This window comes from Rhipicephalus sanguineus, chromosome 3 (assembly GCF_013339695.2).
Source record: "Rhipicephalus sanguineus isolate Rsan-2018 chromosome 3, BIME_Rsan_1.4, whole genome shotgun sequence".
Taxonomy (NCBI): domain Eukaryota; kingdom Metazoa; phylum Arthropoda; class Arachnida; order Ixodida; family Ixodidae; genus Rhipicephalus; species Rhipicephalus sanguineus.
Window position 1 is genome coordinate 47,684,293 of NC_051178.1, and position 26,676 is coordinate 47,710,968.

Sequence of the window (26,676 nt, forward strand, 5' to 3'; positions counted from 1 at the left end):
CGTCATCGCGCGCGGCAGCCAATAGCAGCCGCGCGTTCCCCCACTCTCTCGAGGAGCGCGCGCTTAGTCCAATGGTAGCTGTGCGTCGAGACGCGGGAAACTCAAACCCCTGCGAGCTTCCCCAATCATAAGCGAATCATGTTTCGGCCGCGCCACCACCCCTACCGCCGCGGGCCGTAAAGAAATGCGCGGGAATTCACGAACAAAACAAAACCAAGATGGCGCCGATCGGTTGAACGGCGCGGGAACGGTGCTCGCTCGAAGTTGGGCTTGTTTCGGCGCTTCTTTGGCCGGCGCAGCAGCTGCCGCTGCTCGTTATTACCCGATTTGACGTACTTTTACGATGTTTTAGGCGTTCATAATTACAGGAAAGGTCGTTTGTAATACGTACAGCCCAAATATACGGTTTTTCAAGAACCGCGTTTTTCGCGATTTTTCGATTTTCAAAGGGCGCGTCCCCCCTTAAGTTCTCGTTTTGTATACACTGCCATAGATATTTACCCTTGGTAGAGGTGAAGCCGTAGCCCCAAGCTTCGTGTGGAGCGTTGAAGTCTCCTCCCATTAAAAGCGGAGCGTCTCCCGCCACCACTACCGCTTTCTTGAAAAGATTATGAAATTTTTGTCTCTGATTTGACGGGTTCCTGTATACGTTTAGAATAAAAATACTTTTTGCCCTTGAATTTTTAGGAATGGCTTCAGTCATGATGTGATCGTGTTCTACGCCGAGGTCATGGGTTTTGACCGTTAGTTCTCTTCTAACTAATGTCGTGAGAATTCTATCATTGTCGCCCCGACCGGTGCCTATGGATTGGTAGCCCGCCAGTTTGGCGAGGCCATGCGTTTCCTGGAGCAAAATAACATCCGGTTTATTGCCCTGTTTCACATATTGTTGAAGAACGCACTTTTTTGCCCCGTATCCCCTACAATTCCATTGCCAGATGTTAAACTGTCCCTTACCTCGTCTGCCCATACCTTATGTTTAGTGTGACGGAGGAGTAAAGGTAGGTTGACGTAGAATGGCTATTGGCATTGCTGCCGTCGGATCATTCGAAGGGCGTTGTTGCTGATGCTGCTGCGGGAAAGTTGCTACCGTAGCCATCGTAGGTGTCGTTGGCATTTCACTATTGTTGAATCGTTCTATCGCTTCGACCCTTGTGGTGAGTGCTGCAATATCTATGGACGCCTTTGTGGTGGCCTCGACTAGCGATTGGATCGTGGCTAGTATTTGATCTACCTTCTTCTCGATGTTGTCTAACCTGCTTGGTTGTTGTGCAACCTCTTGCCTAGAGACTTGGGTTTCTACGGCCTTTTGAGTTTTGGCCTTTCTTTTTAGCGGTGGAGTGGTTACCTCCATGCTCGACTACCGGAATTTCGTTACTCGCTACCGCGGTAGGAGTGGAGTTTTGTAGTTTCTCGGGTGCACCCTCTCTCTCGAGAGTTGCTCGATTTTGGCGTGTAACTGCGCTATCATCTCTCTCATTTGGATATTTTCTGCTTTGAGCTTCTCAAGCTCCTCGTTATTGTGTTTAACAGACTCCCCAGTCTCGACCGGTCGCGACCCGCGTACTTTATCTGCCCAGCTCACCGTGTTTGTCGACTCCCTCGATGTCGACCTGGACCTGGGCTGCGACCTCGCGGGGGTTGAGCCTCTCGTGGTGGACCTCATCCTTTGCCGTCCCCTCGATCTCGATCTTGACCTCGAGGGGGATCTTCCTCTCCATTGAGAAGGTGCTTGTCTCTGGTCGTCTTGTATCCTGGCCCACTGCCTTTGCTTGACTATGAACGGCTTCTTAAACTTGGCCTTGCAGTTTCTGTCCGCTGTGGCGTGATCCTTGCCGCAAATCCGGCATTTAGGCTCACACGTGTGGTCTCCGTTCGGATTAAAGGCGCCACACCCAGGGCAGAGTCTATCGGTTGGGTTGGGGCAGACATCCCCCCGGTGGCCGATCCTGTTGCACTGTCTGCAGAAGTCTATTTGCTTGCGATAGAGCGCTCAGCGTATGATGACCCCGGCGTAGCACACGGTAGTAGGGACCCTGTTGCCGCTGAAGAGCACTATAACGGTCGTGGTGTTGCCCAGCCTCTTGGCGGTGATGACTTTTGGGTTTCTAGCCGTAACGAGAGCAGATATGATATTGCTTGGTGTTTCGTCTAGAGGAATCCCTCTGATGACTCCCTTTGATGTATCCTCGGGCGCCGTCTCGTACGCCGCCACTTCGTGTGCCTTGCCTCTCGCGTTGATCTGCTTGATTCGTCTATATTGGTCGGCCCGATCAGGGTCGGGAGTGCTCACCACTAAGATATTTTGAGTCTTATTGGGACAGATCACGTCGAACTGTCTCTCCTCGAACGGTATGCCAGCGGCTTCGTACACGCACCTGTTTATTTCCGTCGGGCCGAGCTGAGCCACGCACAGTCCTCCTCTGGGTCTAATAACCACTTTGTAGTCGCCCGCAGGTAGTCTAGGCATCCTGCTCGTCTTCTCAATTCGGCCAAGCAGTCTATCCTGGGTTTTGGTCTGCGTCTTGTCTTTACTCCCAGCTTCAGCGTTGCTGCCACTGCGGTCGCTATCCACACCGCTCTCCTTGTTTTTACCTGCGCCTCGACTGCGTCTCCTTTTGATAGTGTGCCAGCCCTCTTCACTAGCCGATTCGTGAAGCATTTCGGTATTTCCTTGCTGAAAATCTATATCTTTAACCTCGGCGCCGTCGCCAGACGCCTCGGCTGCCGGCGAGACCGGCTCCATAGCGTTTCGTGCCGCCTTGCGCGTCGGGGAGTCCAGCTTAGCGCCGTTCCACGTTGTGCGCGCAAGAAAGTGGCCGTAAATTGGCGAAAAATGGTCGGCCCACCTGTATGTTGGTATCCACTGATTCCTGGTGATGAGGCGGTTCCTTTGGTACCAGATTTCTCTGGTTGCGTGGTGATTTTCGCTGCGAAATCATTCATAGACGCAGGAGCTGACGTGAAGTGCGTCCGCACCCTCCGGCGACCACAGCGTTCCGCCTTTTTAGCTGTATCTATTCAAAAGTTATGGCCTTAACAAGTACACTCATGAGAAATCAGAAACTGTTGCTTAATTTTACTGCTAATTAAATCACAGTTCTAAATAAAAATGTTGTAATTTCTTGGTTTTCTTGCACTAATCAATGCATAAGCTTTCAAATACTGCAAAAATTATCAAAATCTGACCACTACATCAAAAGATATTGTGGGCAACAGCCTATATAGTGATGAAAAATGTGGTTTTGAGAAAATGGGAAAAGAAGTTTAGAAACATGGTGGGCACTTATTTTGAATTGGAAAAGGCCTGAATTGGTGTTCTTAGGATAGTAGAAGCCACCAGGAACATAGTCATCATTATTCTTCTTAGTATGGTTTCTTTTCACTCTGGTCTCGCTGGTGATATGCTGCATTCTTGCAGCCACCGATATCACTTCCTCCCAAATGCACGAGCAATTCTGAACTTCTAATGACTTCCTGCCATTGCACTGTCATCAGTTAGGAATCTCCACAAAATGGCGGACAATGCGACGATGCACCACTGTCTAGCAGAAGTACCCTCGAGCATCCAAAATGGAAGGAATAATTTACCGCGTGTGATAGAAATGCACCAATGCTGTGCGAGCACTTTTTTTTTTTAAGTGCAATGGCTTCGCCTCTGCCAGATGAAAAGCGTTCTTGTGCTAGGAACAGCTAATGGAAAAGTGTGTCTTTCAAATGAGACCAAAATGGCTGTGATACTTAATGTGGTTCCTGTGCGGTGCGCTATTGAATGGGACTTTGTGAGGTGCTTTGGTGAGCAAATATGGTCATGAAACTGGCTTCAAGACCAAATAACTCAACAAGTATGCATTACATGTCTGTAATATTTTATAAATGGCTTTTTTAGACCTTCTAGATTATGAAAAAAAATATTTCAGAAAATTGTTTTTTTCGAAATTTTTCCATTTCCCAGACCAGTGTCTCCCCTTAAGTTTGTCCATTTGGAATGTGGCCGTTTTGTGTATGAAAGTAGACTGAAAGACAGACTTTTCATTGGTGCAAGCCGCACCACAACCTTCCCAATGGGTCCATTCAGTTCAGCTGCACCAGTCTGAACCAGTTCACTGCGGTGCACAAGCAGGTCAGAAATTGTGCAGCTCGAGTTCAGTGGCACAGGCATAGGCAACATTAGAAACGAATGACAAGGTGCAGACTGTACTTTCGTTTGCTTAGGGGGGACATGGCACTTGAAAAAAAAAATTGTTTATTTCTTGATCGATTTTGATGAAACTTCCCGAGTTTATGTATCTTTGTGCGCTAATTTGAAATATGCAGTTATTTTTCTTGTATAATGTGTACTTCTTAAAATACAAAATATTGCATGTGCCTTTTGGGGAGCGAGGTTTTTCTAAACTGAGTGAGTTGCAAAGTAAATCGGCATATCACAATGGTCTGGAATCGGCACTGTGTGCGGTGCAACAAAAATGGATGTTCTAAACCCATTAGAACTAAAGTTATGGTATGTTGAACATACACGAGTGAAATTCCAGCTTGAAGTTTACTCAGCCGTGAATGTTCAACATACCATAACTTCCATAACATACCATACTGAATGTTCAACACACCGTACATCCATGGGCTATCTCATCACGTCAAAGAGGTGGCATCTCGTCATGATGTTGACATTGTTTTCACCGCGAAAAACAAGGTGGGCACCATTTGTCCAAGACTGCAGAGGCGCATGTGCAGTAAGGAGGACCACAAAAAGGCTAGGTGTACCATTAGGCACGGTATGCGTTTTGTTTCTTGCACTTCCAATGTTGTTTATTGCATCCCTTTTTCATGTGGACGTAAATACATCGGCCAGACGGGCAGATGTTTGAACATTAGGCTCGGAGAGCATTTCAGCTCTCTCGAAGGTTCGCCATACTCTCATCTCGCAATGCATTGTCAGCAGTGCGGTACCGCTTTTAACTGACACAACAGTGTTGTACAGGAACCGTAATAAGGTGTCCAGAGAGATCGTGGAAGCTTTTTTGATTCAAAAGAACGATCTCGATTGTGTCAGCCAGCCTTCCCTGAGCCTACACCCCAGTGATTTAGCTTTCCTTACAACTAACCTGGCACCTACGCTTTCCGCGTGATAAAAGTCTCTAGTCTGAGCAGGCGTACCGTAATCGCTCGCGTTCGGTTTTTAGATGCGAAGTATCTTAAGGTCGAGCTCAATCCGGCGGTGGTGGTGGTGGTGGTGTGCGGCGTGACCACCCTTACTGCGCATGCGCATACCCTCTCCACACACCTCCTCTCCACTCACCCTCTCTCCTTTCCCTCTCCACACACCATCTCCACTTTCCCTCTCCCCTCCCCCTCTCCCATAACCCTCTCCCCTCCCCCTTTCCACTCTCCCTCTGAAACGCGGGCTAGACATGCCGAAATTCTCTCCTGCGCAACGCCGCGATGAGCTCGAGCGCATGCGCGTCCCCTCCCCTTCTCTCTCCTCTCCTACGCTGCCCCCCTCTCGCCCGCCTGTCGACTGCGTTCCCCGCTCGCCCTGTGAGAATTAACGGCCAGGCTAGATGGAAGATACGACGCGCGTAGCGTCCCTCTTCGCGTTCCACGACGCGAGGTCGGTAGCATGCCCAACGAACGCCAACGGAACGCGATCGTGCAAGTGATCCGGCTTCGCATCGCCTCATGGTCCCCTTTAGCGGGAGATGGTGTAATTTTTAGCTTACCTTGACTGCGTTGCCTTTTGCGTGTATCATTTTTGTTGTAAAAGCCGACCAAGATGTTGTGGCGTCATGCTATTCATTGTGGGATAAGAGGTACTTTCTTGGGTGACGATGTGGTGTTTTGATTAGGGGTGTGCGAATATTCGAAATTTCGAATATTTTTCGAATAGTGTTTGCTATTCGATTCGATTCGCACTGAAATATTACTATTCGAACTTCCCAAAGACAAATGCAGTCAACGTCCGGTTGAAAGTGACCCCTTCAGATTTTCAATATGCTTCACCTCGTTACACTCTCGTATTGCGGCAAAGCTGCCTTTCATGCTCCATTACGGTCGAACTTGGCCAAGAGGCGAAGTCCGGTTGGAAGTGGTCCCTAGATTTTCAATATGCTTCACCTCATCACACCCCCGTATTGCGGCAAAGCTGCCTTTGAAGCTCCGTTACGGTCGAACTTGGGCAAGACAGCCGACGTCTGATTGGAAGTGGTCCCTAGATTTTTCAATATGCTTCACCTCCTCACACCCCCGTATTGCGGCAAAGCTGCCTTTCAAGGTCCGTTACGGTTGAACTTAGCAAGAGACAGTCAACGTCCGTTTGGAAGTGGTCCCTAGATTTTTAATATGCTTCACCTCATCACACCCCCGTATTGCGGTAAAGCTGCCTTTCAAGCTCCGCTACAGTGGCAAATGTATTAACTCAAGGAAACGCTGGTTCTAATATGGAGATGAAAGATGTGGCAGAGTTGGGGGCTCAATTAATGCTGTTTTGGACCTGAAATTTGGGCAGGAAGTCCAAAAAATCGGACGCCGAAGTTTTTTAGCATCCAAAATTTCAGATGTTCTTATATATCGACGTCTACGAGGCAGATTTGGAACTCCGGACTTGAAAGGAGCACACCCTTGTCTGCCACATCAGTTGGCCTTCCACAGAAGTTGAAAAGGAGAGGCTGAGGAAATGGCATCTCTGCCTATCACGTGTAAAGTGTTGTCAGTAACACTTTGGTTGCACCAAATCACGTACATAAATACAATTCGGTCTCTACATTGCCTCATTCTTGATAAGAAAGACAACTATGAAATATGACCCCACCAGCGCTTCATCAACCCAGCGAAAAGAAACACTTTCATGTTGCTATCTCACTAGAACATACTTAGGGATTCTCTGCAACTTTTTCTGTAATTTCACTTCGAATTATTCGAAAGATGTTTGAGAAATATTTGAAAATTATTCGAAATTATTCGATTCGATTTGCACTCAACCTTTATTATTCGAATTCGCTTCGCACCCAAAATTTTGCTATTCGCACAGCTCTAGTTTTGGTCTTTGCTGGTTGATAAATAGGCGTGGATTCTGAGAACAAATTTTAGTTTGAAGTTAAAGCTCGTCCCGTGTTTATGGTCCTGGCTTGCGTCTACATATTTTTTTGTGCTACCTGCTTTATGACGTAACCGACAATTCCAGTTAAGCGACTTCGAATTATCGGGAGTCGACTGTATAGCGATCGTATGGGTAGCCGATGTCAATCCCTTATCTGCATGTGTACTTCAAATGTGGTTCCGCCTGCTTAGGAGCTCGGCAAGGATTCGCATCGTGTTGTCTTCATACTCTAGGACTGTGTCATACTCAGCTAAGAAGTCCTCGTTCACAATGAGATCCTCTAATTCGCTGTTAATCTTGTTTAACTCGTCGTTATTCATTTTTAGCCTGTCATATATATGGAGTCGAGCTGCTCATGCGTTGCAGAGTCATTGCGAAGGAGGGCACTTGCCTCGATGATCATGCTGTTCAAGGATCGTCATGATGTCCACTTCGCCTTGAGCTTGTCCATTTCATCCAGGAAACTCGTAGCCATTGGTTGGTCTATCCTGGGTTGATCGGCACCAAATGTTTAAATGATGGCATTCAGACACTGTGATCAGACTCTGCTCGGTCGTAAAGGCACAAGGTAAAAGATACCTTTTTCTTGAGCTGAGCTTGGAAGCGCTCTGCCTTCAGTTCAGAGCGCCCCCGCTTCTCGTGCTCTCACGTTCTTCTTTCTCGGTTCCTTGACCCAGCCCGGAACATGCAAATAAACAACATGGACTGCAGCGACTTCAATTTGCATGAAATACCTATCAAGAACTTTCCGTGAAAGAGTCTATGAGGGGAAATCATGCCCCCACTGCCTGCCTAACTCATGCCTCTGATCAATTAACATTGAGCGCTATTGTGTTGAGATATGTGTGAAGACTTGTATGTAGACATAAGCCGATAAGAGGCTGATAGTAATGCTGAAGATGAGTAGATTAGCCCATAGGTTGGCCATAAAAGGTGCTCACTCAGACTCACGAGAAATATAATTTGTGCTTAAGGCTCACTCGGACTCGGACTCGCCAATATTTTGCTCAACCGGATTCACTTGGACTGGGACTCGCTAAAATTTTCCTCAACCGGACTCGCTCTGCCAAATATCACTCACCTAGACTCTCCCAGACTCCGACTCGCGGCCCGATCTGATTCTGAGAGAGTCTGAGTGAGTTTGCCTACCTGTGCTGGCAGCGACTGCAAATTTGAAGTGTCTCTTCAACTGCAGGCTTCGGGGGGCTGAGATCTAACAGGCTGATGAATGAACTGTTCCTTGTATTCCTTGTATGTTACCTCGTGGCACTAAGACTGCCAAATGGATTAAGATAAGAAAAGTGCACTCAGCTGTTTTTTGTCGTTGCTAGACTTGCAAGGTAGAGGGCGAAGTTTTGGTACATGCTACCAGTGTTGCACCAGTGTTTGGTGGCCAGTTGCCACAGCACACTGCCTTTTTCATCGCAGCTTCGCATTCTGGAGGAAGTGCTCAGCCCCATAGTCACCCCTCTGGTGCTTATCTTTGCTCTGCGACCCCGAGCACTGGAAATTGTGGACTTCCTGCGCAATTTCACCGTGGAGGTGGTGGGCGTTGGGGACGTCTGCTCTTTCGCCCTCATGGACGTCCGCAAACACGGCAGTCCACAGGTGAGGTGTGCCTTGCAGAGTGTGTTCCTGCAGTCATCGGTTGAGCTGTGTGTCTCCTTTGATGGAAGCCCTGTTACTGGGGTGCCGCGAAGCTCCGTCCATTAAAGTGGTCCCTTCTGTGTCTGCATGTGTGCAGTGGAGGGCCGACGACGGTGGGGAAGACGATGAGCACGGTGGGGCAGGAGCCGCTTCCATCGTCGTGCCACAGCCAGAGCAGCAGCGGGCGCAGCACGGAAAGACTGAGCTCTCCCTCATGCACTTCACGGTGTGTCTCTACTCTTTCTGAGGCAGCCCTTCTTATTTCTTAAGAAACTTGTCTACACTTAAGACCTTTATAATGGACTGTGATAATTGTTGCCAAAGTCTGTTCTTCCTGCGCATATACCGCAATCTTATGTTTGATTATTGAAAGCTAGAGTTGATTGCTAGAAGAAATGTCAAAAATCAAAAGGAAAACCAGCCCCCTCAGTCATCTTCAGCGTTGCATTACTTGAACCAGTTGGTTTCCTGAATGAGTGGCAGCATTTTAAAAGGCCAATCAAGAGAGCTGGAGGAAAAACCGCTGCGCTACATTACATTACTCTCATATGATTACTTTCTGGGTCGTGATGTCACAGTATGTTACACCTGCAGGAAGCTAAAAGCTAGAGTGGTTAAGAGAGAATTTGATTGGACTAGTTTAATGATCCATCATTGTAGGTAGCGTAAAACTTTTGTAAGGGCATGCAACCTCTTTATAAGGACGTGCAGTCTCACTTGGCAAAGTGTGCTAGGAGAGCGGCATCGATTGTTCTTGCACACAACTATTCTGTCTCCTCCTCAGCTGACCAACCCCCACTGGGTGCCACCCGAGGGATCCACTGCGTTCATCAACAACCTCAAGGAACGTGGTGAGTGGTAACTAGGGCTGTTCATTCCTGTGTTTGTTCCAGTGCTGACCAGCTGTAACAAAACTGTGTGATCTCCACCTTATGATGCTGCTTGTCACCTTATGTCTGACCCAATCTGTGGCAAGCAGTACAAACATATTCAGCGTAATTGGCTTAGTCACCTATCTTCACTGTTGGTGTCAGTAGTTCGAGTTCTCCATAGATGTACTTTGGTCTTGAGATTTGTCGCACTTAGATAAAATTCAGAGTAAATCCTTTTTCTCAAGCGGTTCAGTGTGACCTGGTAATTTATATCAGTGATAGGCTGGAAAAGTGCAAAGTGGAACGTATTTTCTCAAATACGTAAATTAGAGTTCAATAATGCCAGTGTAGAGCAACAGTCAGTGATGTAACTGTATGGCTTCTGGCTATTAAGGGGGGACGCGGCAATGGGAACGGTCAATTTGGTCAAAATTTTCGGTTTTTGGATTTTTTTTTCGCGATCATCGGACCTTCTTCTACCTCCTGGTGAAATATTATAACGAAATACGTTGTACTAATTGAGAAAAAAGCACTTTATCAGTGTGTTATCATCAAAAACTGCAAGAAAAGGGCTTCGGGGGGTGCCGCCGCGTCGAAAATTCTGCGGCTCTTGCGCGGCGGGGCGCCGCCAACATGATATCATCGTGAAGAGCAGAGATTGTAGCTGAAGATAGCTGCAGCGCCGTATTTCTCCAACGAAAAATAAAACCAGCAAAAGCAAGTGAAAAAGAGCAAAAGTGGCATCGCAATTGGCTGCGATAGTCACGTGGGGGCACATGGCGTGCTCCTGTTGGTTGTCTAAGTTTTGAATGGCTTTGGCGTGCATTTGCGTTGGAGTGAGCTGCGTGTTTTGTTCATTCCTGTGTTGATCGCCGCAACCACACGCATGTGTTATGCGATGAGCCTCAAAGGAGCAAAGTACCGAACGGCCCACGCGTACGGGAAGCACAGTTTGCCTCTCTTCTAAGTGTTGAGGGTTCTGTGGCAGATGCAGTTTGTCGTTTTAATGCTGGCTGTGGTAAAGCACTACAAGAGATCAAACCACAACTTGGGTACACTCCAGGATCATGCCCCCTGCGGCGCGCTGCTGAAAAGGATGCACGGCGCATGAAAAAGGCGACCAAAGTGCACGAAACTGCTCCAAAGAAACGAAGAACTGGATTAAAATCAAAAGAAAATATCTCCGCAGAGGCAAAGGACTACATCAAAACGGAAAGGCGAGCTGGTTGGTACTGATTCATAACGGCGTAATAGTTGCGCAAAGAAGACGAAGACAAGAAAGTGAAAAACCACAAGCGCTTACTCACAACTGAAAGCTTTATTGCTTGAACAGAAAATATATCTAAACTTGGCGCTCGACTAATCCCGCCCATGCGCATCGTGGGCACGGCAAAAGGCAAAAACCAGAACAAAAACACACCTCCTTCAACCGCCCCTGCCCCCAACAAGCTACCCCCGTTCCTTGAGTAGTATCACTTCCTTCCTTGTCCGATATGGCTAAAGAAGGATGACTAACGCACATAGATGCCGTGTTAATATGGAAAGCCTCGGCAAGTTCTTGTGTCATGCGATCGTGGTGTTTAAACAAGATCTCCGTCGCACCAGGGGGGAATTGCGCTGAGTGCCGATGCGAAGGGCAATTCCCCGTGACGGAGATCTTGTTTAAACACCACGATCGCACGACATGAGAACTCGCTGAGGCTTTCCATATTAACACGAGGGCATCTATGTGCGTTAGTCATCCTTCTTCAGCCATATCGGACAAGGAAGTGATACTACTCAAGGAACGGGGGTAGCCTGTTGGGGGGAGGGGGGGGGGTTGAAGGGGGTTTGTTTTTGTTTTGGTTTTTGCCTTTTGCCGTGTCCACGATGTGCATGCGCGGGAATGAGTCGAGCGTCAAGTTCAGATATATTTTCTGTTCAGGCAATAAAGCTTTCAGTTGTGAGTAAGCGCTTGTGGTTTTTCACTTTTTTACACAACTATTACACCGTTATGAAAGGACTACATTCCAGGCGGGTTTTAGGTGCTCAAAGTTAATATTTAACTGCTTTCATGAAATAAAACTTTGAGCTCCGTTTTCTCAGCTTCCATTTCTTGTCCAGTTGCTGTCAGTCATCCCAGTGCTACTTCATAACTAGTGAAGCTAAAATCATTCTGTTTTTTGCACTTAGATCCTGAAACATTGGTGAGCACCGTAACGCTATGAATTTTTATCTGCACATCATAAAAATTTTTATAGTTGTATTTTTCCAAAAGTCGTCGTTAAGAAAATACCTATAGGGCATTTAAAAAAAATTTTCTGTGCTCGTTTGGACATTAAAAAATAAACGAATAGCTTTACGGCACACAGTGGGCCTTGCTGAATATCCTCATACAAAAATTTTGACGAACTTTTGTCTGATTCATTAATTTTGGGATGACAATGAGACTCTATCAAGTGTTGTAAAACTACAAGAGATAGCTCAAAACCGATTTCAGTTATGATATCAGCATAACAAATCGCATCAGTGTGCCAAATTTCAATTTATCCCCATAAATAACAGAGATAGTTTTCATTGCCACGTCCCCCCTTAAGCAGATCTTTCTGGCCTCGGCAACTGCGTTGTTCTAGGATCAGAATGCAATGACTTGCACACCATCCCTTTGATGCACTTCAGTTACTTGGGGTATATAGTGCCATTGTTTTGCTTACAAAAATGTTGCTTGTCGATCTGTGACCTTGGCTTTCTGATTGTGAAGCGGCACTAGCTGTCTACTAGCTCGCAGCCTATTTATTCGGACAAGCTTTTGCAGCAGGCAAAGTTGACCGCAAATTTTCTGGAAACTGTGTTGCTCGCAAGTCTCTGCTGCTCCAAGTTTGCTATATCTTACAGGCGGCATTGTAAGGTGGGATGCTGCACTTTCAAACTTTTTTTTTTATTCTTTATTGATTTTGATGAAACTTGCAGAGTTTGTGTATACTATTTGTGTGCTGATTTCAAATATGGAATTATTTTTATATTACAATATGTAATATTTAAAATATTGAGCATGTCAGCGGGCTTTTTCCGAGTGAGATCTTCCTAAACTGTGAGAGTTACAAACTAAATCAGCATGTCACAATAGCCAGGAATGACAAATGTACGAAATAGAACAAGAATGGATGCTCTAAATGCATTTGAACAAAAGTTATGGTACGTTGAACACTCGCGTGTGAGTCAATCTCAAGCTGGTATTTAGCCTTGAATACTCAACACATCATAACTTTTGTTTAAATTGGTTTAACGCAACCAGTCTTCTTCTATTTCATACAGTTCTCATTTCAGATTACTGTAATATGCTGATTAACTTTCTAGTTTCTCAGTTTATGATTAATCTTGCTCACAAACTGGCACGTCAGATATTCGATGTTTTAAACATGTTGTACTACAAAAATAATGCACACTTAAAATCTGCTCACAAGTATGCATAAACTCAAGTTTCATCAAAATTGAGAATTTTAAACGCATTAAAATTAAAACGCAAGTAATTAAACGCAGCATCCCTCCCCAAACAAAATTGTTGTTAATGAAGTTTTTGTGTGCCTCCAGAAAAGGTGTATACTCGAGGAAACGTGCATGCTCCTCTTTGCTTCCCTCGTCCTCCTGCCTCTGGTGTTGCGATACCATTAGACTGTTACAAAATTTAATCTTCACAAGTTGGCATAGTGTGTGCCTGGTGGCCAGGGTTGGCCAAGCACCATGTGTTACTACTGTGTCTCGCTTGGCGAAATATTTCTCTGAAATACTGTGAGTCACATGACTACAGCATGCTAGCTATTCTTAATAGACAAGTTTGCATTATGTTATTCTACTGAAACAGTTGCTCAGCTTTGGCAACATCACATTGAGCACCTTGCTAACACTTAATCCCAATCACTCTGGTTTTTTTGTAACACTGCACATATCTTTGCTTCCTTTTTGCAGTGTGCACAGAAGCATCACTGTTGCCAGCTCTTCACCGAAAGGACAATGTGCTCTTCAACTCGCTCAACTCCCTCTCTGGCGTCAACGCTGAAGTGAGTTTACTGACCATGTACAGTAGAACTCAATTCATTCACTATAGAAGAAAATGTGACAAAAAAAAAGCTTACGTTTAGAGTTGCTAAAAGTGTCATGTAGGTTTTATTCCAACAGTGACGCCGGATGAAATAGCATAATACTAGACACGATCACTAAAGCATGGTGTAGCAGACCTAAAGAAGAACATAAATTGAACTCACTCGGTTGACCACAAGTATTAGCATGCTATCTTCATGAGGGGTGCCCACTTCAGTTGCTGCTGGAGAAGTTACAGTTGAACCCTCTTACAGTAAAAGCTCGTTATTTCTGATTTCTAGCGACCGGAAAAAATGACCGAAATAACCGAATGGCCGAATTATCGAATGGTCGAAATAAACACAATAAATGCAAGAGTTTTTTTCAACATACCTTTACTTTACAAAGTAATCGCGGATGCTTGTCTGTTTTGGAGCAGAAATTCGCGCGGGCACAGTTTTCTGAGCCCTTCAAGGTGCTCAGCAGCTCGCCTGCTGTCTGCAGTGCCAAAACAAAATTCTTCAAGGACGACTAGGGCCTCCGCGGCTTCCTTCACAGTAGGAGGGGGCCTGTGTGGCTCATGGTGTGGCTGCTCCTCTTCAGGCTCTTCGTTCTCGGATTCGTCGCCATGCATCACTTCCTTGACGATTTGCTCATCAGTCGGAGAGCCAGCAGTGGCAACGCCATCATCAATGCCGATATAATCGTCGAGTGTCACTGCATCAGGCATAACACTTCCAAAATCCTGCCCGTCATCGGCACCATTGTCCGGCGACACTTTGGCCACTGCGGCATTGCTGGAGTCGGGTACAACAAAGCCACTGTGCCTGAAACAGTTGACAATGGTGTGCGCAGGTGTGTTCTGCCACACATACGCAAGAATGCTAACTGCGCTCAGGTGACTCGCGTCGTATTGTTTGCCGACGTCATGGCACAGGAGCAACTTCTCGTCGGGAGAGCCCATTTTTCAGGGCACGCAAAATTTCTACTTTGGTGGTGAAGTCCTTGGCCTCGTACTTGGGCTGCTTCGCCGGCGTTGCCATTGGCAGAGAGTGCGTTCACACGAGAACTCGGCACAAGAGCACCAGCAACAATCAAGCTAAAGGAGCCGTACTGAATCATTCCTCGATGAAACGGCATTCAACGATGCAGCACACCAACGGGAACAAAGCAAAAAAATGGCACCGCCAAACCCACATGCGAAGAAAAGGCGTTCAACCAGTCTCAAGTCAAGCCAAGTCGATAATTGATGTCCATGGCGATGCTGCGTTTGAGCTTCTTTTGTTCAGAATTGTTTTTTTGTTTTTTCATTTTCGAGCCTCGCCAGCAGCCTGAAAGTTGCCAAATTATCCGATTTGCGGTCAAATCTGTCCGAAATAACAAGCGCATAGTCTCATAGTGATGCATATATTTACAGGGACTAGATGACGTGTCTGAATTAACAGATTTCCCAAATTAGCGAGTCGAATTAACGAGCTTTTACTGTATAACGATCCCAGATATAACGATCTATCGGTTATAAAGACCATATTTCGGTGCACTTACGTTTTTCCTATGCTGCCCATTGAAATCATATAGCGAACATTTTTCAAAGCCTCCTACTTTTAAAACGAACACTTCAGGCACGGTTGCGGTAGAAATATGGCGCATACGAAGCGAAAAAAAGTTATAGCAGGCCTTCTAAAGCACAAGAGGTGCGCGCTTGCACGTGCCCCGCTCCAGTTTATTCGTGACGAAGACACCCTAGATCGGTGAGCAACGCACGCTGATTGTGGACGCTGCGAGCGAGGTCGCTCACTTTCCTGGCATTTCTTCAGTGGCAGAACGGCGGTGATGAATAAAAAAAAAAATAGGAGGCAGTATGAAGCCTTTTGGTCAGCTTTCGCACGGCAACCTTTTCTGGCGCCGTTCTCTGCAGCTACAACCGCCTACGATGAACCTATGCCTTGGAACGCAACAAACCATAATACACAATAAGCGATGGCCACGATAACTTTTCAGCGCTTAAAGGGACCGACAACTGCCCAGAACATGAAATGAAATGACTCCACTGATGGAAAGATTGTCCGTCGCATTGACTCAAACCAACCCTGTTTTTTTCGTAAGATGGATTTATATTTTTATTTCTTAATTGAAAGTCGCGAAAAATGACCTGTGGTGCCTCTGGCGGCAGAAACATGAATGATCCGATGAAACCGGCCACGTGACCGTTGACTGCTGTACGCGGTCGACGATTTGTTTGTTAGTATTGAAATATTGTTCGTTTCTTTATATTAAAAAGTAATACTCCATAAAAATGTACATATAGGCCCATAAACAGGCTGAGACTTTTTTTTACACCCCCCAAACAAGCTCTCTAATTCGTACAGTAGACCGCGGCGATCACATTTTCGAATATTACAGCGCTGCGCGCGGCGCAGACCCTTCATTTCGAAAAACAATTCCCGCGCTTCTTTCCTACGCCTGACCAATCCTCCTCGTACGCGCAGTGACGCCAACTCGGCGATCGGCGAGTTGACGTAGCACTGAGCTCGTCGATTGGTCTAAGCCAGGTCTCAACAAACAGTAGTCGAGTTAACGTCAGTTCCTGTTCCCACCCACCGCTACGAAACTGCGCCTTGTTTCTTGGCCCTGCGGTGATGCGGTTTCGGCCACGCAGAACGCAGTTGTTATGCGTATGTTCCCTGCACTGCATGGCACCTGCACGTAGTCTGCCTTCGACATGAGCAACACGTGGAGGAAGCGTTGTTCAGTTGTTGGCTGCAAATCGAGCAGAGAAAGGGGGAATCTCCGGTAGCTCGGACGGGCCCTTGCTGCAAGCGGGGTTCTCAACGCTTTTCTCTCGCGCCCCTTGGTCGTCTTGGAAAGCAAGCACGCATTCCTGCTGCATTGTGAACTGCCGAAAACTGCCCGTCAATTTGCGGAGCACATGCGACGATGTAAACAATAAACAACCAGGAGCTGCAGCAAGCGGAAGTACATTGCGATTGATCCCGCTCGCCGATGACGTCAATTGCTGACGTCGTGTCACGTTGCCGAAGTGGGCGGAGTCACGACGACGGGCTACGCCTTCCCCTCCCTGTGGCGGAGAAGGGTGGCGAGGCCGCGCGAAAATTTGAAACCAGCTGAAACGGATGTTCTAACCCCTGTAACTTCCTTATTATAGCATGTATTCGCAAAATTATTGCGGCAGCATGTTCACATAGCAAACGTGCGCATATTTTCCTTCATTAAAATTTTCGGACCTCAGGGTTGTTTACTGGCCCTTTAAAGTGGCACTGCCTTCGTGTGACGTAATGACACCATGCTCGTCAGCGCGTCTTGAGCAACTTTTCAGCGTGCTCATGCAACGGTGCACGAAGTTTCCAGGTCGCCAAGATTTTGGAGCAACATAGTTTTGCTACCTACACTTCGTCTCAGAAATGACGCGCGCTGCTACTCGGCGCGGCCCCGCATATGCGTAGTGACGTTTTCGATGACTTGGCTTGGCTCGTGCATCGAGAGTGTAATGACGCCGGGACAAGCCACTCATGACACAGGCGCAGGCAACCTTGGACGCATGCGCACACAACGCGGTGCAGATACAGGGATGGTGATGATTGAAAACATTTATTGAAAACAAAAGAGAGGTGCAGCCCTTAAGGGGCTCCGCAATGGGTGGAGTCCGTATTCCGGGACCCGCGAAAGGTGTATAATGCCACATCATCTGATTGTAACAGCTTGTTACAGTAGACTCCTGTTAAACGAAAGCTGAAGGAACCAGGAAAATATGTTTCATTTAACAGGAGTTTCGTTTACTGAGAGATGAAAAGGGGTGCAGAATTCAAGCACAAAACCAATCATGTTAGAGGCAGTTGTTCCATTTAAGCAGCAATTTCATTTAAGAGAGTTTCGTTTATTGAGTCTACTGTATTTTGAAAAATAGTTGAAAAGCTCTAAGGTGGTCAAGCATGTTACAGGAACTCCTGTGAAAGCACAACGATAGCTTTCACAAATCGCGAGAAGGGCTGGCGGCATCGCTATCAATTCTCAGCGTTGCTAGAGGAAGGCTCCGTCCGTGTTTAGAACCTTTCAGATCGAAAAATACTGCTTCTAAAATAACTACGTGCTTTTGGGATTAACTACTGCAGCTACAAACACTGCGAAGGGTGAGCTTTCTGGCGCGCCGTAAAAAAATGGGTCGAGAAAAATCTGTTGTCGGTCCCTTTAAAAGTTCACTGCGTTGGCGCCACAATGTGCTGCAAAATGTCTTTCGTCTTTTCGGTAACGGCAGAGACCGGCCGATCAGTGATTACTACCTCCGCACGATTGTGGTGATTCCTTCACGGATAAGCATCAGAAGATAGCGAAGGCGATGTGGCGGACGGCGATGAATGTGCCATTATGACTTATCGCCAACCACCTTATCGCAGTCAGCTGCAGCTATTGGCCGCGAGATCGAGCGGAGTCGCTGCCTAGCGGCTTCCGGCTGAACCACACCTAGTGTGGATTGCTCCATGCGTCGTCTGCTAGCGCCGTTGTTTGCATGTGCCCATACGTCATGCAGATCCTCAAAAGGCGGTTTGTTCCATTGCGTTAGTGCAACTTTAACCGCTCGTATGTATGCCTAACACAATGTAAAGGAGCATTTGGCCTTGATTGGCTGTATATGTACTGTAATAAGATCAGAGAATGCACTGTCGAGTTGTCGAGAGTGCTGTTTGTGGTCATCGTACCCTCCGTTCACGAGAGTCATTTCAGTGTAGGTGCCGCTCTGTGGTTCAAGCGCATTGCAAAGTGCACTTGGCGTTGCCCTAAAGATGAGAGGTATTAAATCTCATGTGAATATAGCCTTTTAGCGGCGCGGTGGTAAAAAAAGGCTCGCATGTACTTGAGCGTTGTGGTTACGTGTTTATACGTTACGCGACGAGCCTTAGTTGTGTACGGTCCTGGTCTCACTAGAGAAAAATATTTCTGTTAAAGGGGCCCTGCAACACCTTTCTTAAGTTATATTGGCATAGTCTCATTATTGACGTATGACTCTCCACGAGTCATATGCCGCAAAAATTTTTCGAATCGGTCAAGTCTAAGTGGTGTTACCAAATTATAGAGATCACGTTCCGCAGCTTTCTCCCCCAACTCAACGCCGCGAGCGCGCGGAGAGCTAGGCAGCAACTCGAGGGAGGGAGCGCAGACGAGCGAGGCTCCGCCCAAGAGCGCCGGCGGAAATTTTTTCTTCATTTTTTTCTCTCTGACGTCTGGGCGCAACCACGTGGTCTGTGCCGCCACTTCCGGTCGGCTTGCGTCGTTCTCGTCGAGCGGAGCCGATGTGTATCGTGCGTGCTTGAAAACTGCGCGTCGGTTTGGTAATGTTGGGTGTGCACCTCGAACGCCGTAGTGTTTTCATCGCTCTGCCAACCATGGAAGCAAACCTGCGCGCTTGTTTGGAACGAATGACAGCTGAGATCGGTTTCGGCCCATACTCCGATACACCGCCTCGTAAGACGGCACTGGCAGACGACCCCGAAGCGCCGCCATTACCGGACGCCAGCATTGTTATCGAAGACATGCTGCACGGCTGCCTCGGTCGGTCGTGAGAACGTGCCGACGATGCAGTTCCCAGCTGACTAGGCAACACTCGAACGGCTGCCACTCTCGACGGCAACCGGCGATGGTCAAAAGCACAGAGATATTCACGTTTTCGGCACTGCGCATGGCGAAGAAAACGGAACCACGCAACTACGAGCAGACGAGCTGTCGGTGAGACCGGAAGTGCTAATAATAATGTTTGTTCGGTGTTTTTAACGCGATAACAGAATATCAACATACATATTATCTACTTATTGAACTCAAAATTAACAACGAAAGTAATAATGAGGGTGTTATCGTGATTATAACATCAGCCAATGGTGGAACTGCCGACAATCGCGTCATATTTTGCGGACTAATACATCATTTGTCGAGAGAAGAGGGAGCGATTTTCAGCTGACTTTGAGAATTTATTGTAAATTCCAGGCCGTGCGCATCGCTATAATATTTGGCTGGCGTGTTCTCGGGAGCCTCGACTACCGATCGGCAGCGCTTTTTGAGCATGCTCGAAAAGTGTTGCAGGGCCCCTTTAAGTCACGCCTGACACTTCGGTACTTAAATTGTCCCCTAAAAAGAACACAAAATGAAATGACACTGAAATCGCAAAACTGAGTTGCCTTGCGCAATTTTAACTTGTGGCGAAATTTATACAAAAACACCCGTGTACTTAGATTAAGGTGCACGTTAAGGGGAGACGTGGGTCTTAAAAAAATGGTTTTTTAAAAGTTGGGTGAATGGCATGAAATTTAATACACTTATTCAGCTTTTTCTGCAGATTCAGAATATCTAAGTAGATTTTTAATAGCTGCATTAGAACAAAAGATATGCAATTTCTAACACATACTTAAGCATATTTCTTACAGGGATTTTTGGCAACTTTGCTTTGTCAAACACAAAAACAAAGTATCTGGCAAGATTGCCAGGAAGCTGGTCTAGCCGGTGATGCTATTTATTTTCTTATAATGTTGTTCACCAAATTATAATTCTCGATTATCAGAAATAGTATGCAGCAAAAATATTTCACTCACATTTACGTCTATTTATTTTGCATTCAAAGTTTTGTTGAAGACAATCGGATCAGCATCACCGGCTAAACCAGCTCTCTGGCAGCCTTGCCACATACTTTGTTTCTGTATTTGACAAAGCAAAGTTGCCAAAAATTCCCGTAAGAAATATGCTTTTAGAGATTGCACATCTTTTGTACTAATGCAGCTACCAAAAATCTAATTAGAGATTTGGAATCTGCAGAAAAAATGAGAGAAGTTTGTTAAATTTCGTTCAGTTCACCCAACTAATAAAAGAAATAAAAAAAAGACCCGTGTCTCCCCTTAAAGAGTGCTGATGGTTAAAATTATTCCAAACGGCGTAGTTTACATTTATGTCGTAGCAATTTCACTCGAAGCCACATCTTTTTATTTTTTTTTACATTATCTTGAGCGTATGTGTTGCGTTGTCCACTGCCTTTCGTCAATCTAAACATTATTCGTATGAAAAAATGTACTTTGGTTTCATAAAATAACCAGACCTTTGTTCCATTACTGTCGTGCAAGCAATCAATCGGAGAAATTTCCGTGCTGTACAGTTACCTTTGTGTACTGTTACTGGAATAAAAACAAGCGTATGCGTGTTAAACGTCTCCGTAGTGCTAAAGCGCTGTCGGTCACGTAGCTTTCCTCAGTAAACCTATCGACTGTCCTACATTTCATGGAGAACTGAATAAGAAATGCGAATGAATATTTGAGCACGCAGTGCACAAAGTGCTATTTCAACTCATTGTGCAGGAATACGGGCTTTCTTTTTGTTGGGGGTTATCCAGATGAACAAGAAGTAAATGCTTAATTCAGTCTCACTACAGCAGTGCGTAGTAAGTGGAACACAAGCCAAACATGTACAAATAAAACAAGAAAACGTCACCCATTGTGAAAACGCCGACTGTGGCCGAAGGTGAGCAACCCGTTCGTTGGCAGAATGCGCTTCTCTCACAAGTCATTGTAACGTTCGGCGCACTTCGTGCATTAATTCCACAAAGCTTCAGTCAATGCATTTTGTTTGCCGGAAATCTGGTCACATCGCTCACAATAAAGCGCTGTTGTGCACGTTTGTATACGCACCAACCGCCTATTCACGCTAGCACAGCGACGGTGCTGCCACCTGTAGCCCGATCTCGCGGCCAATTGGCTCGGCTGCACGTGTGGCGTACACTGTTCGGATTGACGGCGGTACGAGCAGTACAAGCGTGCGATGCTGCTGTTTGCAAGCTCGCCGTGCGCGATAAAGTGCGCGTCGCTTCGTAGAAACCAAAGTAGCTCACAGGTGTTGAGCGGCACGGGCACCGAGAAACATCGATGCACTTACAGCGAGCGTATACTGCATGTTTTATTAGGCGACAACCCATGCGCACCGTGCCTGTCATGCAGGGTGGTCAGTGCATCGTGGCGACGTAAAGTGCGCGTTGCTTGCAAAATGCTTTTCTTCGCCACGTTGAACGAACAGGCTACTCACCACACCCGTGCACGGTCCGAAGTGAAGCAGTCACAAAGAGCGCACAAATGCGCATAGTACTGCAAGCGGCCCGGCAATGATGGCATGAGCCAAGTAGGCGACGCGCTGCACGCAACTTGCCAGGGATGATCGGCTCCATGTGGTGGTACCGCAGTTCAGTGAAACTGTGTCGGTTCACTGCTAAGGCGGTTTAATTCACTCGTGCCCGCGGCGGGCCTCACTTCACAAGGCGAAAAGGCCTAACTTCTCACCGGAGGTGGTGTTAGCACTTTTCAATAAAAATGCGCCGAAAAAAAAAAAGAAAGCGGCTTGCTCACTAAATGCATGTTTTTGAGGGCGAGTCCGTTTACAACGAACTACTGATAAAACGTCCAGTTTTCGTGGCACTTTCGAGTTCGTTATAAACGGGTTCGACTGTATTCTACTAATGGTGGTTCCATTCATATCATCTGTCTTCATTTTCTTCTTGTTCTAAGGCATTGTATTTGCTCTTAACCCTTTCACTACCGTAAGAAAAGAAGAAGAATGTGGCAAAATTACTGAATCTGTTTTCGCTCTCTTTTTTTTAATAAACCAGTACCATTCCTTCAGTTCAATGGGGTTCCTTTATTTCATTAATCACGTAAGAAAAGATAACTGGGGGGGTGGCTTCACCGCATGGCAATACAATGAAAAATGGCAGGGAAACGAAAGCTGCAACACAAATGGCACAACCTGGACAAGTGTGGCCATTAAGCTTCAAGGAACACAACTAAGAAAAGTATAGTCTTCATTGGTTCTGTGTGGGACCAATTTTTGTTGATGGCGAGTACCGTATTTACTCGAATCTAGGCCACCGTCGATTGTAGGCCAACCCCCGAAATTCGCAAGGCAAGAAAAAAAAAAGCTTACCTCGAAAGCAGGCCGAGCACGTGTTTAAAGGGGTCATGAACCACCCCTCGCGCTTGGCGTGAAAAACACCTTGGAATGAGTCGGACCCCTCCCAGGAATATATAGCCAAAAGAATGTTTCGAAAAGCTAAAGTAGGACCGGAGATATAGCGATCGCAATATTTACCCTCTCATTCATACCGGAGGAGAGGGCAGTGCCGTTCGAGGAGCCCCGCCCAGTGCATTACGTCACATCGCTTCATTGTTGTGTGGATTCCTTTCTGCGTAACTTAGAGGTGCTGACGGCTGCTGCTGGCAACTCGTAGTTCCGGTCGGCTGCTTTCGCTGCGCAGTGTATCTCGTCTGGGGTCTAGACGCTGACGCGAATATTTGCATTGATACTGTCGTCTAATTCGCCGTGTTTCCCTTGGTTGCATGCCTACTGCCTTGGAAGCGCGCATGCTTACGTCTTCTGTGTGCGGCTTGTTTCGATCATGCGCATACGTCAGCAGCAGGTGTAACAGCACGCGATGGATCCCGCGCTCCGAGCAAAGTCCGTGCGCGCTCCCGGGCGAGGTACAGTGAAACCTCGTTAATACGTACCTGACGGGCACGTGGCATAACTACGTACTAAATGGTAGTATGCGTTAACCGGCAAGTACAAACTTGCGTCTCCTGATGTGCACCATCATCGCCAACATAGAAATAAACACGGTATCACACCAGATACTGCCTCAAGTACCCGCCACAACGCCTTTTCTTTCTTTTTGTGCAGAAAAGATACTGGCTCTGTCGCACTAGCGTGCTATAGCGCGCGGTGGAGACGCCAAGGCGCATTTCGAAACTATTGCAGGGTCTGCGATACGCAGCAGCTGACAGCGGACAGTACGGCTCTCCGCAATACATGTGTACGTGTCTGCATCGTGTGGAGATAGGTTTGCACTAGGCTTACCTACGGGCGCGACCGTGTAGGGACGCGACGTTCTCCACTGCCGCTGCGTGCGACGACGCTGCGGCCGGGTTCGTCGTTTTCTCCGACACGGCGCAGAAACCACGCACGAGGCAGGGTAACAACAACAACAGGTTTATTAACCCAAGATGCAGCACAGTACGACAGTCACGGGCTTGCAGGCCGTAAAGGGAACTCCGCAAGACCGATCGAGTACGCTTGCCAGCGGCGCTACGACTATCACACAAAGGGCAGCAGTCGAGCACGCGAGCGAGAAGCCGCCTGCTAGAGCAGTGCGTCAACCTCTCGTGCCAGCCTGAGAGCATCTCTCGTGGGCAAGCCCGCGCCAGACAGAAGCGAGCTCAAGGGGGAAGGGGGTTATCACTGGCGGCCAATGAGGACAGGCGTCGCGCAGTGACGTAAGCTAGCTTGGTGGCGTGAGCATGTGAGCATGTCGAGGCATGCCCGGACGCGTGCCCGCGCGCCGGGAGGCCGATGCATGGCTCGCACCAGACAGAGGCCTGGCGCTGCCGCCGTGATCACCATACCGCCGATTAGCGGCGGTCCCCGGCGCTCGAGCCGCGCGGGGCCAACACGCGCGCTAGCTGGGGAACGAGGCGCCAAAGGGGAGTGCGCGCTCGATTCCCACATTCGCGATCTGCCGCTAAGTGAAAACTGACGAGTTTCATTGACACACGGTACAGCCACGTGGAGCCGATCGTCCGTGGCTAGTTGCGTGCAGCGCGTCGCCTACTCGGCTCACGCCATCACTGTGGTGCGGGGCCGCTTCCTGAACCGTATGCGCTTGCTTGCCGTGTGAATGTTCTACATACCCGCTCCGTTCCAGACCACGCACAGATGCAGCGATTAGCTAGTTGGGTTATCGCAGCGACGACGAGCTTTCTGCAAGCGATGTGCACACTGCATCTCCATGGGCCCAGCGCTCCTGGTAGCGGGCGGAGGCGCGTTTAGGCGGCCGTCTGACAAAAGCGTGCAGTATGGTTACAACAGCGCTATGCTTGCTGTACCGTACGCGCACTTGGCGTGAAATGGTCAATGCAGCGAGGTTTCTCGGCGCCTGCGACCCTCAACTCAGCAACAGTAAGCTGTTTTCGTTTCTACAAAGCCCGCACAACGAGGCGACAGTGATCGGCGGCCCAGCGCACTCAGGTTGTCGCCTATCAAAATCATGCAGTAGGCTTAGGTAGCCCTATACCACACGCATGCCCGAGCAGATAGCAGCTGAAGGTGATAGGGTTGCCGGCAATAAGTCATACTGGCGCGATCGTCGGCGGCCACCATCATGTCTTGGTTCTTTCCCGATGCTTATCCGCAAAGGCGTCGCCGCAATTGCGTGGTAGTTGGTATCATTGATCGAACAATCTCTACGATTCTAGAAAAGATAGAAGACCTTTTGCGGCACATTTTGGCGTCTGCAAGTTCAGCGGCGCTGTAAACATTTATGGCAGAAAAAGTTATCGCGGTATGCACAGGTACGCACTAACCGGTAGGCATAGGACGAACCACTATGGCTTAAGCAGTCAGCGAATGCATTAATCTCTACGAGACTCTGTCAGGGATTCGTCACAACTACGTTTTAACAGTTAGTACGTTTATAGCGGGTACGCATTAACGAGGTGAGAAGAGGTTTATTGGCGGTGCGTTCCTGTGGTGACGCTCTGAACAAACACAGCGAGTCGGGGCAGAGCACCGTCCAGAAAGATGCCAGCGACAAGCAGCGCGAGGCGAGCGTTGGCGATACTGCTGACCGGCGACGCGTCTTCTTCTTCACAATTCGCCCCCGCCGGAAAAGAGCCATCCTGGCGACCTAGGAGTCTGGAGGCAGAGGGCTGTGGTATGGCTTGAGACGTGCCACGTGGACGAGGTCACGTCCACGCCGGCGCATGTCGTCAGATGGAGAAACTGGCTCAATGATAAAGTTCACCGGGGATGTTTGCTCCAAAACACACGGTAAGGCCCTTCGTACTTTGGGACGAGCTTTGAGGAAAGCCCAGGAGCTTGGTACGGAACAGCCAGCCATACAAGAGATCCAGGGGAATAGCTGGGACTTGGAAGTGAGTCGGCGTTGTTTTCCTTCTGGCGCTGTTGTTCTTGGGATGTAAAGGTGCGCGCGAGTTGGCAGCACTCTTCCGCTTGTCGGGCAGCTTCGGACACAGGTGGGCATTCGGAAGCGTCCGGACGATATGGTAGGAGAGTGTCGATGGTGTGCGAAGGTTCGCGGCCATACAGGAGGAAGAAAGCTGAGAATCCCGTGGTAGCCTGTGTCGCGGTGTTGTATGCGAACGTTATGAAGGGAAGAACGCGGTCCCAGTTACCATGATCAGATGTCACGTACATCGCGAGCATGTCACCGAGGGTGCGGTTGAATCGTTCGGTGAGCCCGTTAGTCTGCGGGTGGTATGCCGTGGTCCGTCGATGAACAACGTGGCATTCGGAAAGCAGAGCTTCGACGACTTCCGAGAGGAAGGCTCGACCTCTGTCGCTAAGGAGTTCCCGAGGTGCGCCATGTCGCAGGATGAATCGGCGTAGAACGAAAGACGCTACGTCCCGCGCAGTGGCACTTGGCAGAGCAGCAGTTTCGGCGTAGCGTGTCAAATGGTCCACAGCGACTATGATCCACCGATTGCCATCCGGTGTCATTGGAAGTGGGCCGTAGAGATCTATGCCGACGCGGTCGAAGGGGTTGGCAGGGCACGGAAGTGGCTGCACGGCTCCAGACGCGCGTGAAGGCGGTGATTTGCGACGCTGACAGTCGGGGCAGCACTGAACAAATTTTCGTACAAAGTTGTACATGCCGCGCCAGTAGTAGCGATGGCGAATACGTTCATAGGTTTTGAAAACTCCGGCATGGCCACATTGTGGATCGTCGTGGAAGGCAGCACATATTTGTGATCTTAAGCTTCGGGGAATTACCAAGAGCCATTTACGGCCTGCGGGAGCGTAGTTCTGTCGGTGTAGCAGCCGATCACGAATGGCGAAATGGGCAGCTTGGCGGCGGAGAGATCGGGATGCAGGAGTGGTCGAGGCTCCCGAAAGATAGCCGAAAAGAGAAGCGATCCATGGGTCACGGCGTTGTTCAGTAGCTACGGAGTCAATGTC

General features: G+C 48.0%; 1 protein-coding gene across 1 annotated transcript in view; it reads left to right on the forward strand.

Annotated features, from left to right (window-relative positions):
- The window catches only part of LOC119385450 (autophagy-related protein 9A-like), a 268,124-nt gene that overhangs the window by 210,574 nt on the left and 30,874 nt on the right, over nucleotides 1-26,676 (forward strand). Inside the window, 4 exon segments of the mRNA XM_049413199.1 lie at nucleotides 8,522-8,701; nucleotides 8,838-8,966; nucleotides 9,525-9,591; nucleotides 13,558-13,649. Of these exon segments, the coding sequence (XP_049269156.1) occupies nucleotides 8,522-8,701; nucleotides 8,838-8,966; nucleotides 9,525-9,591; nucleotides 13,558-13,649 (468 nt within the window).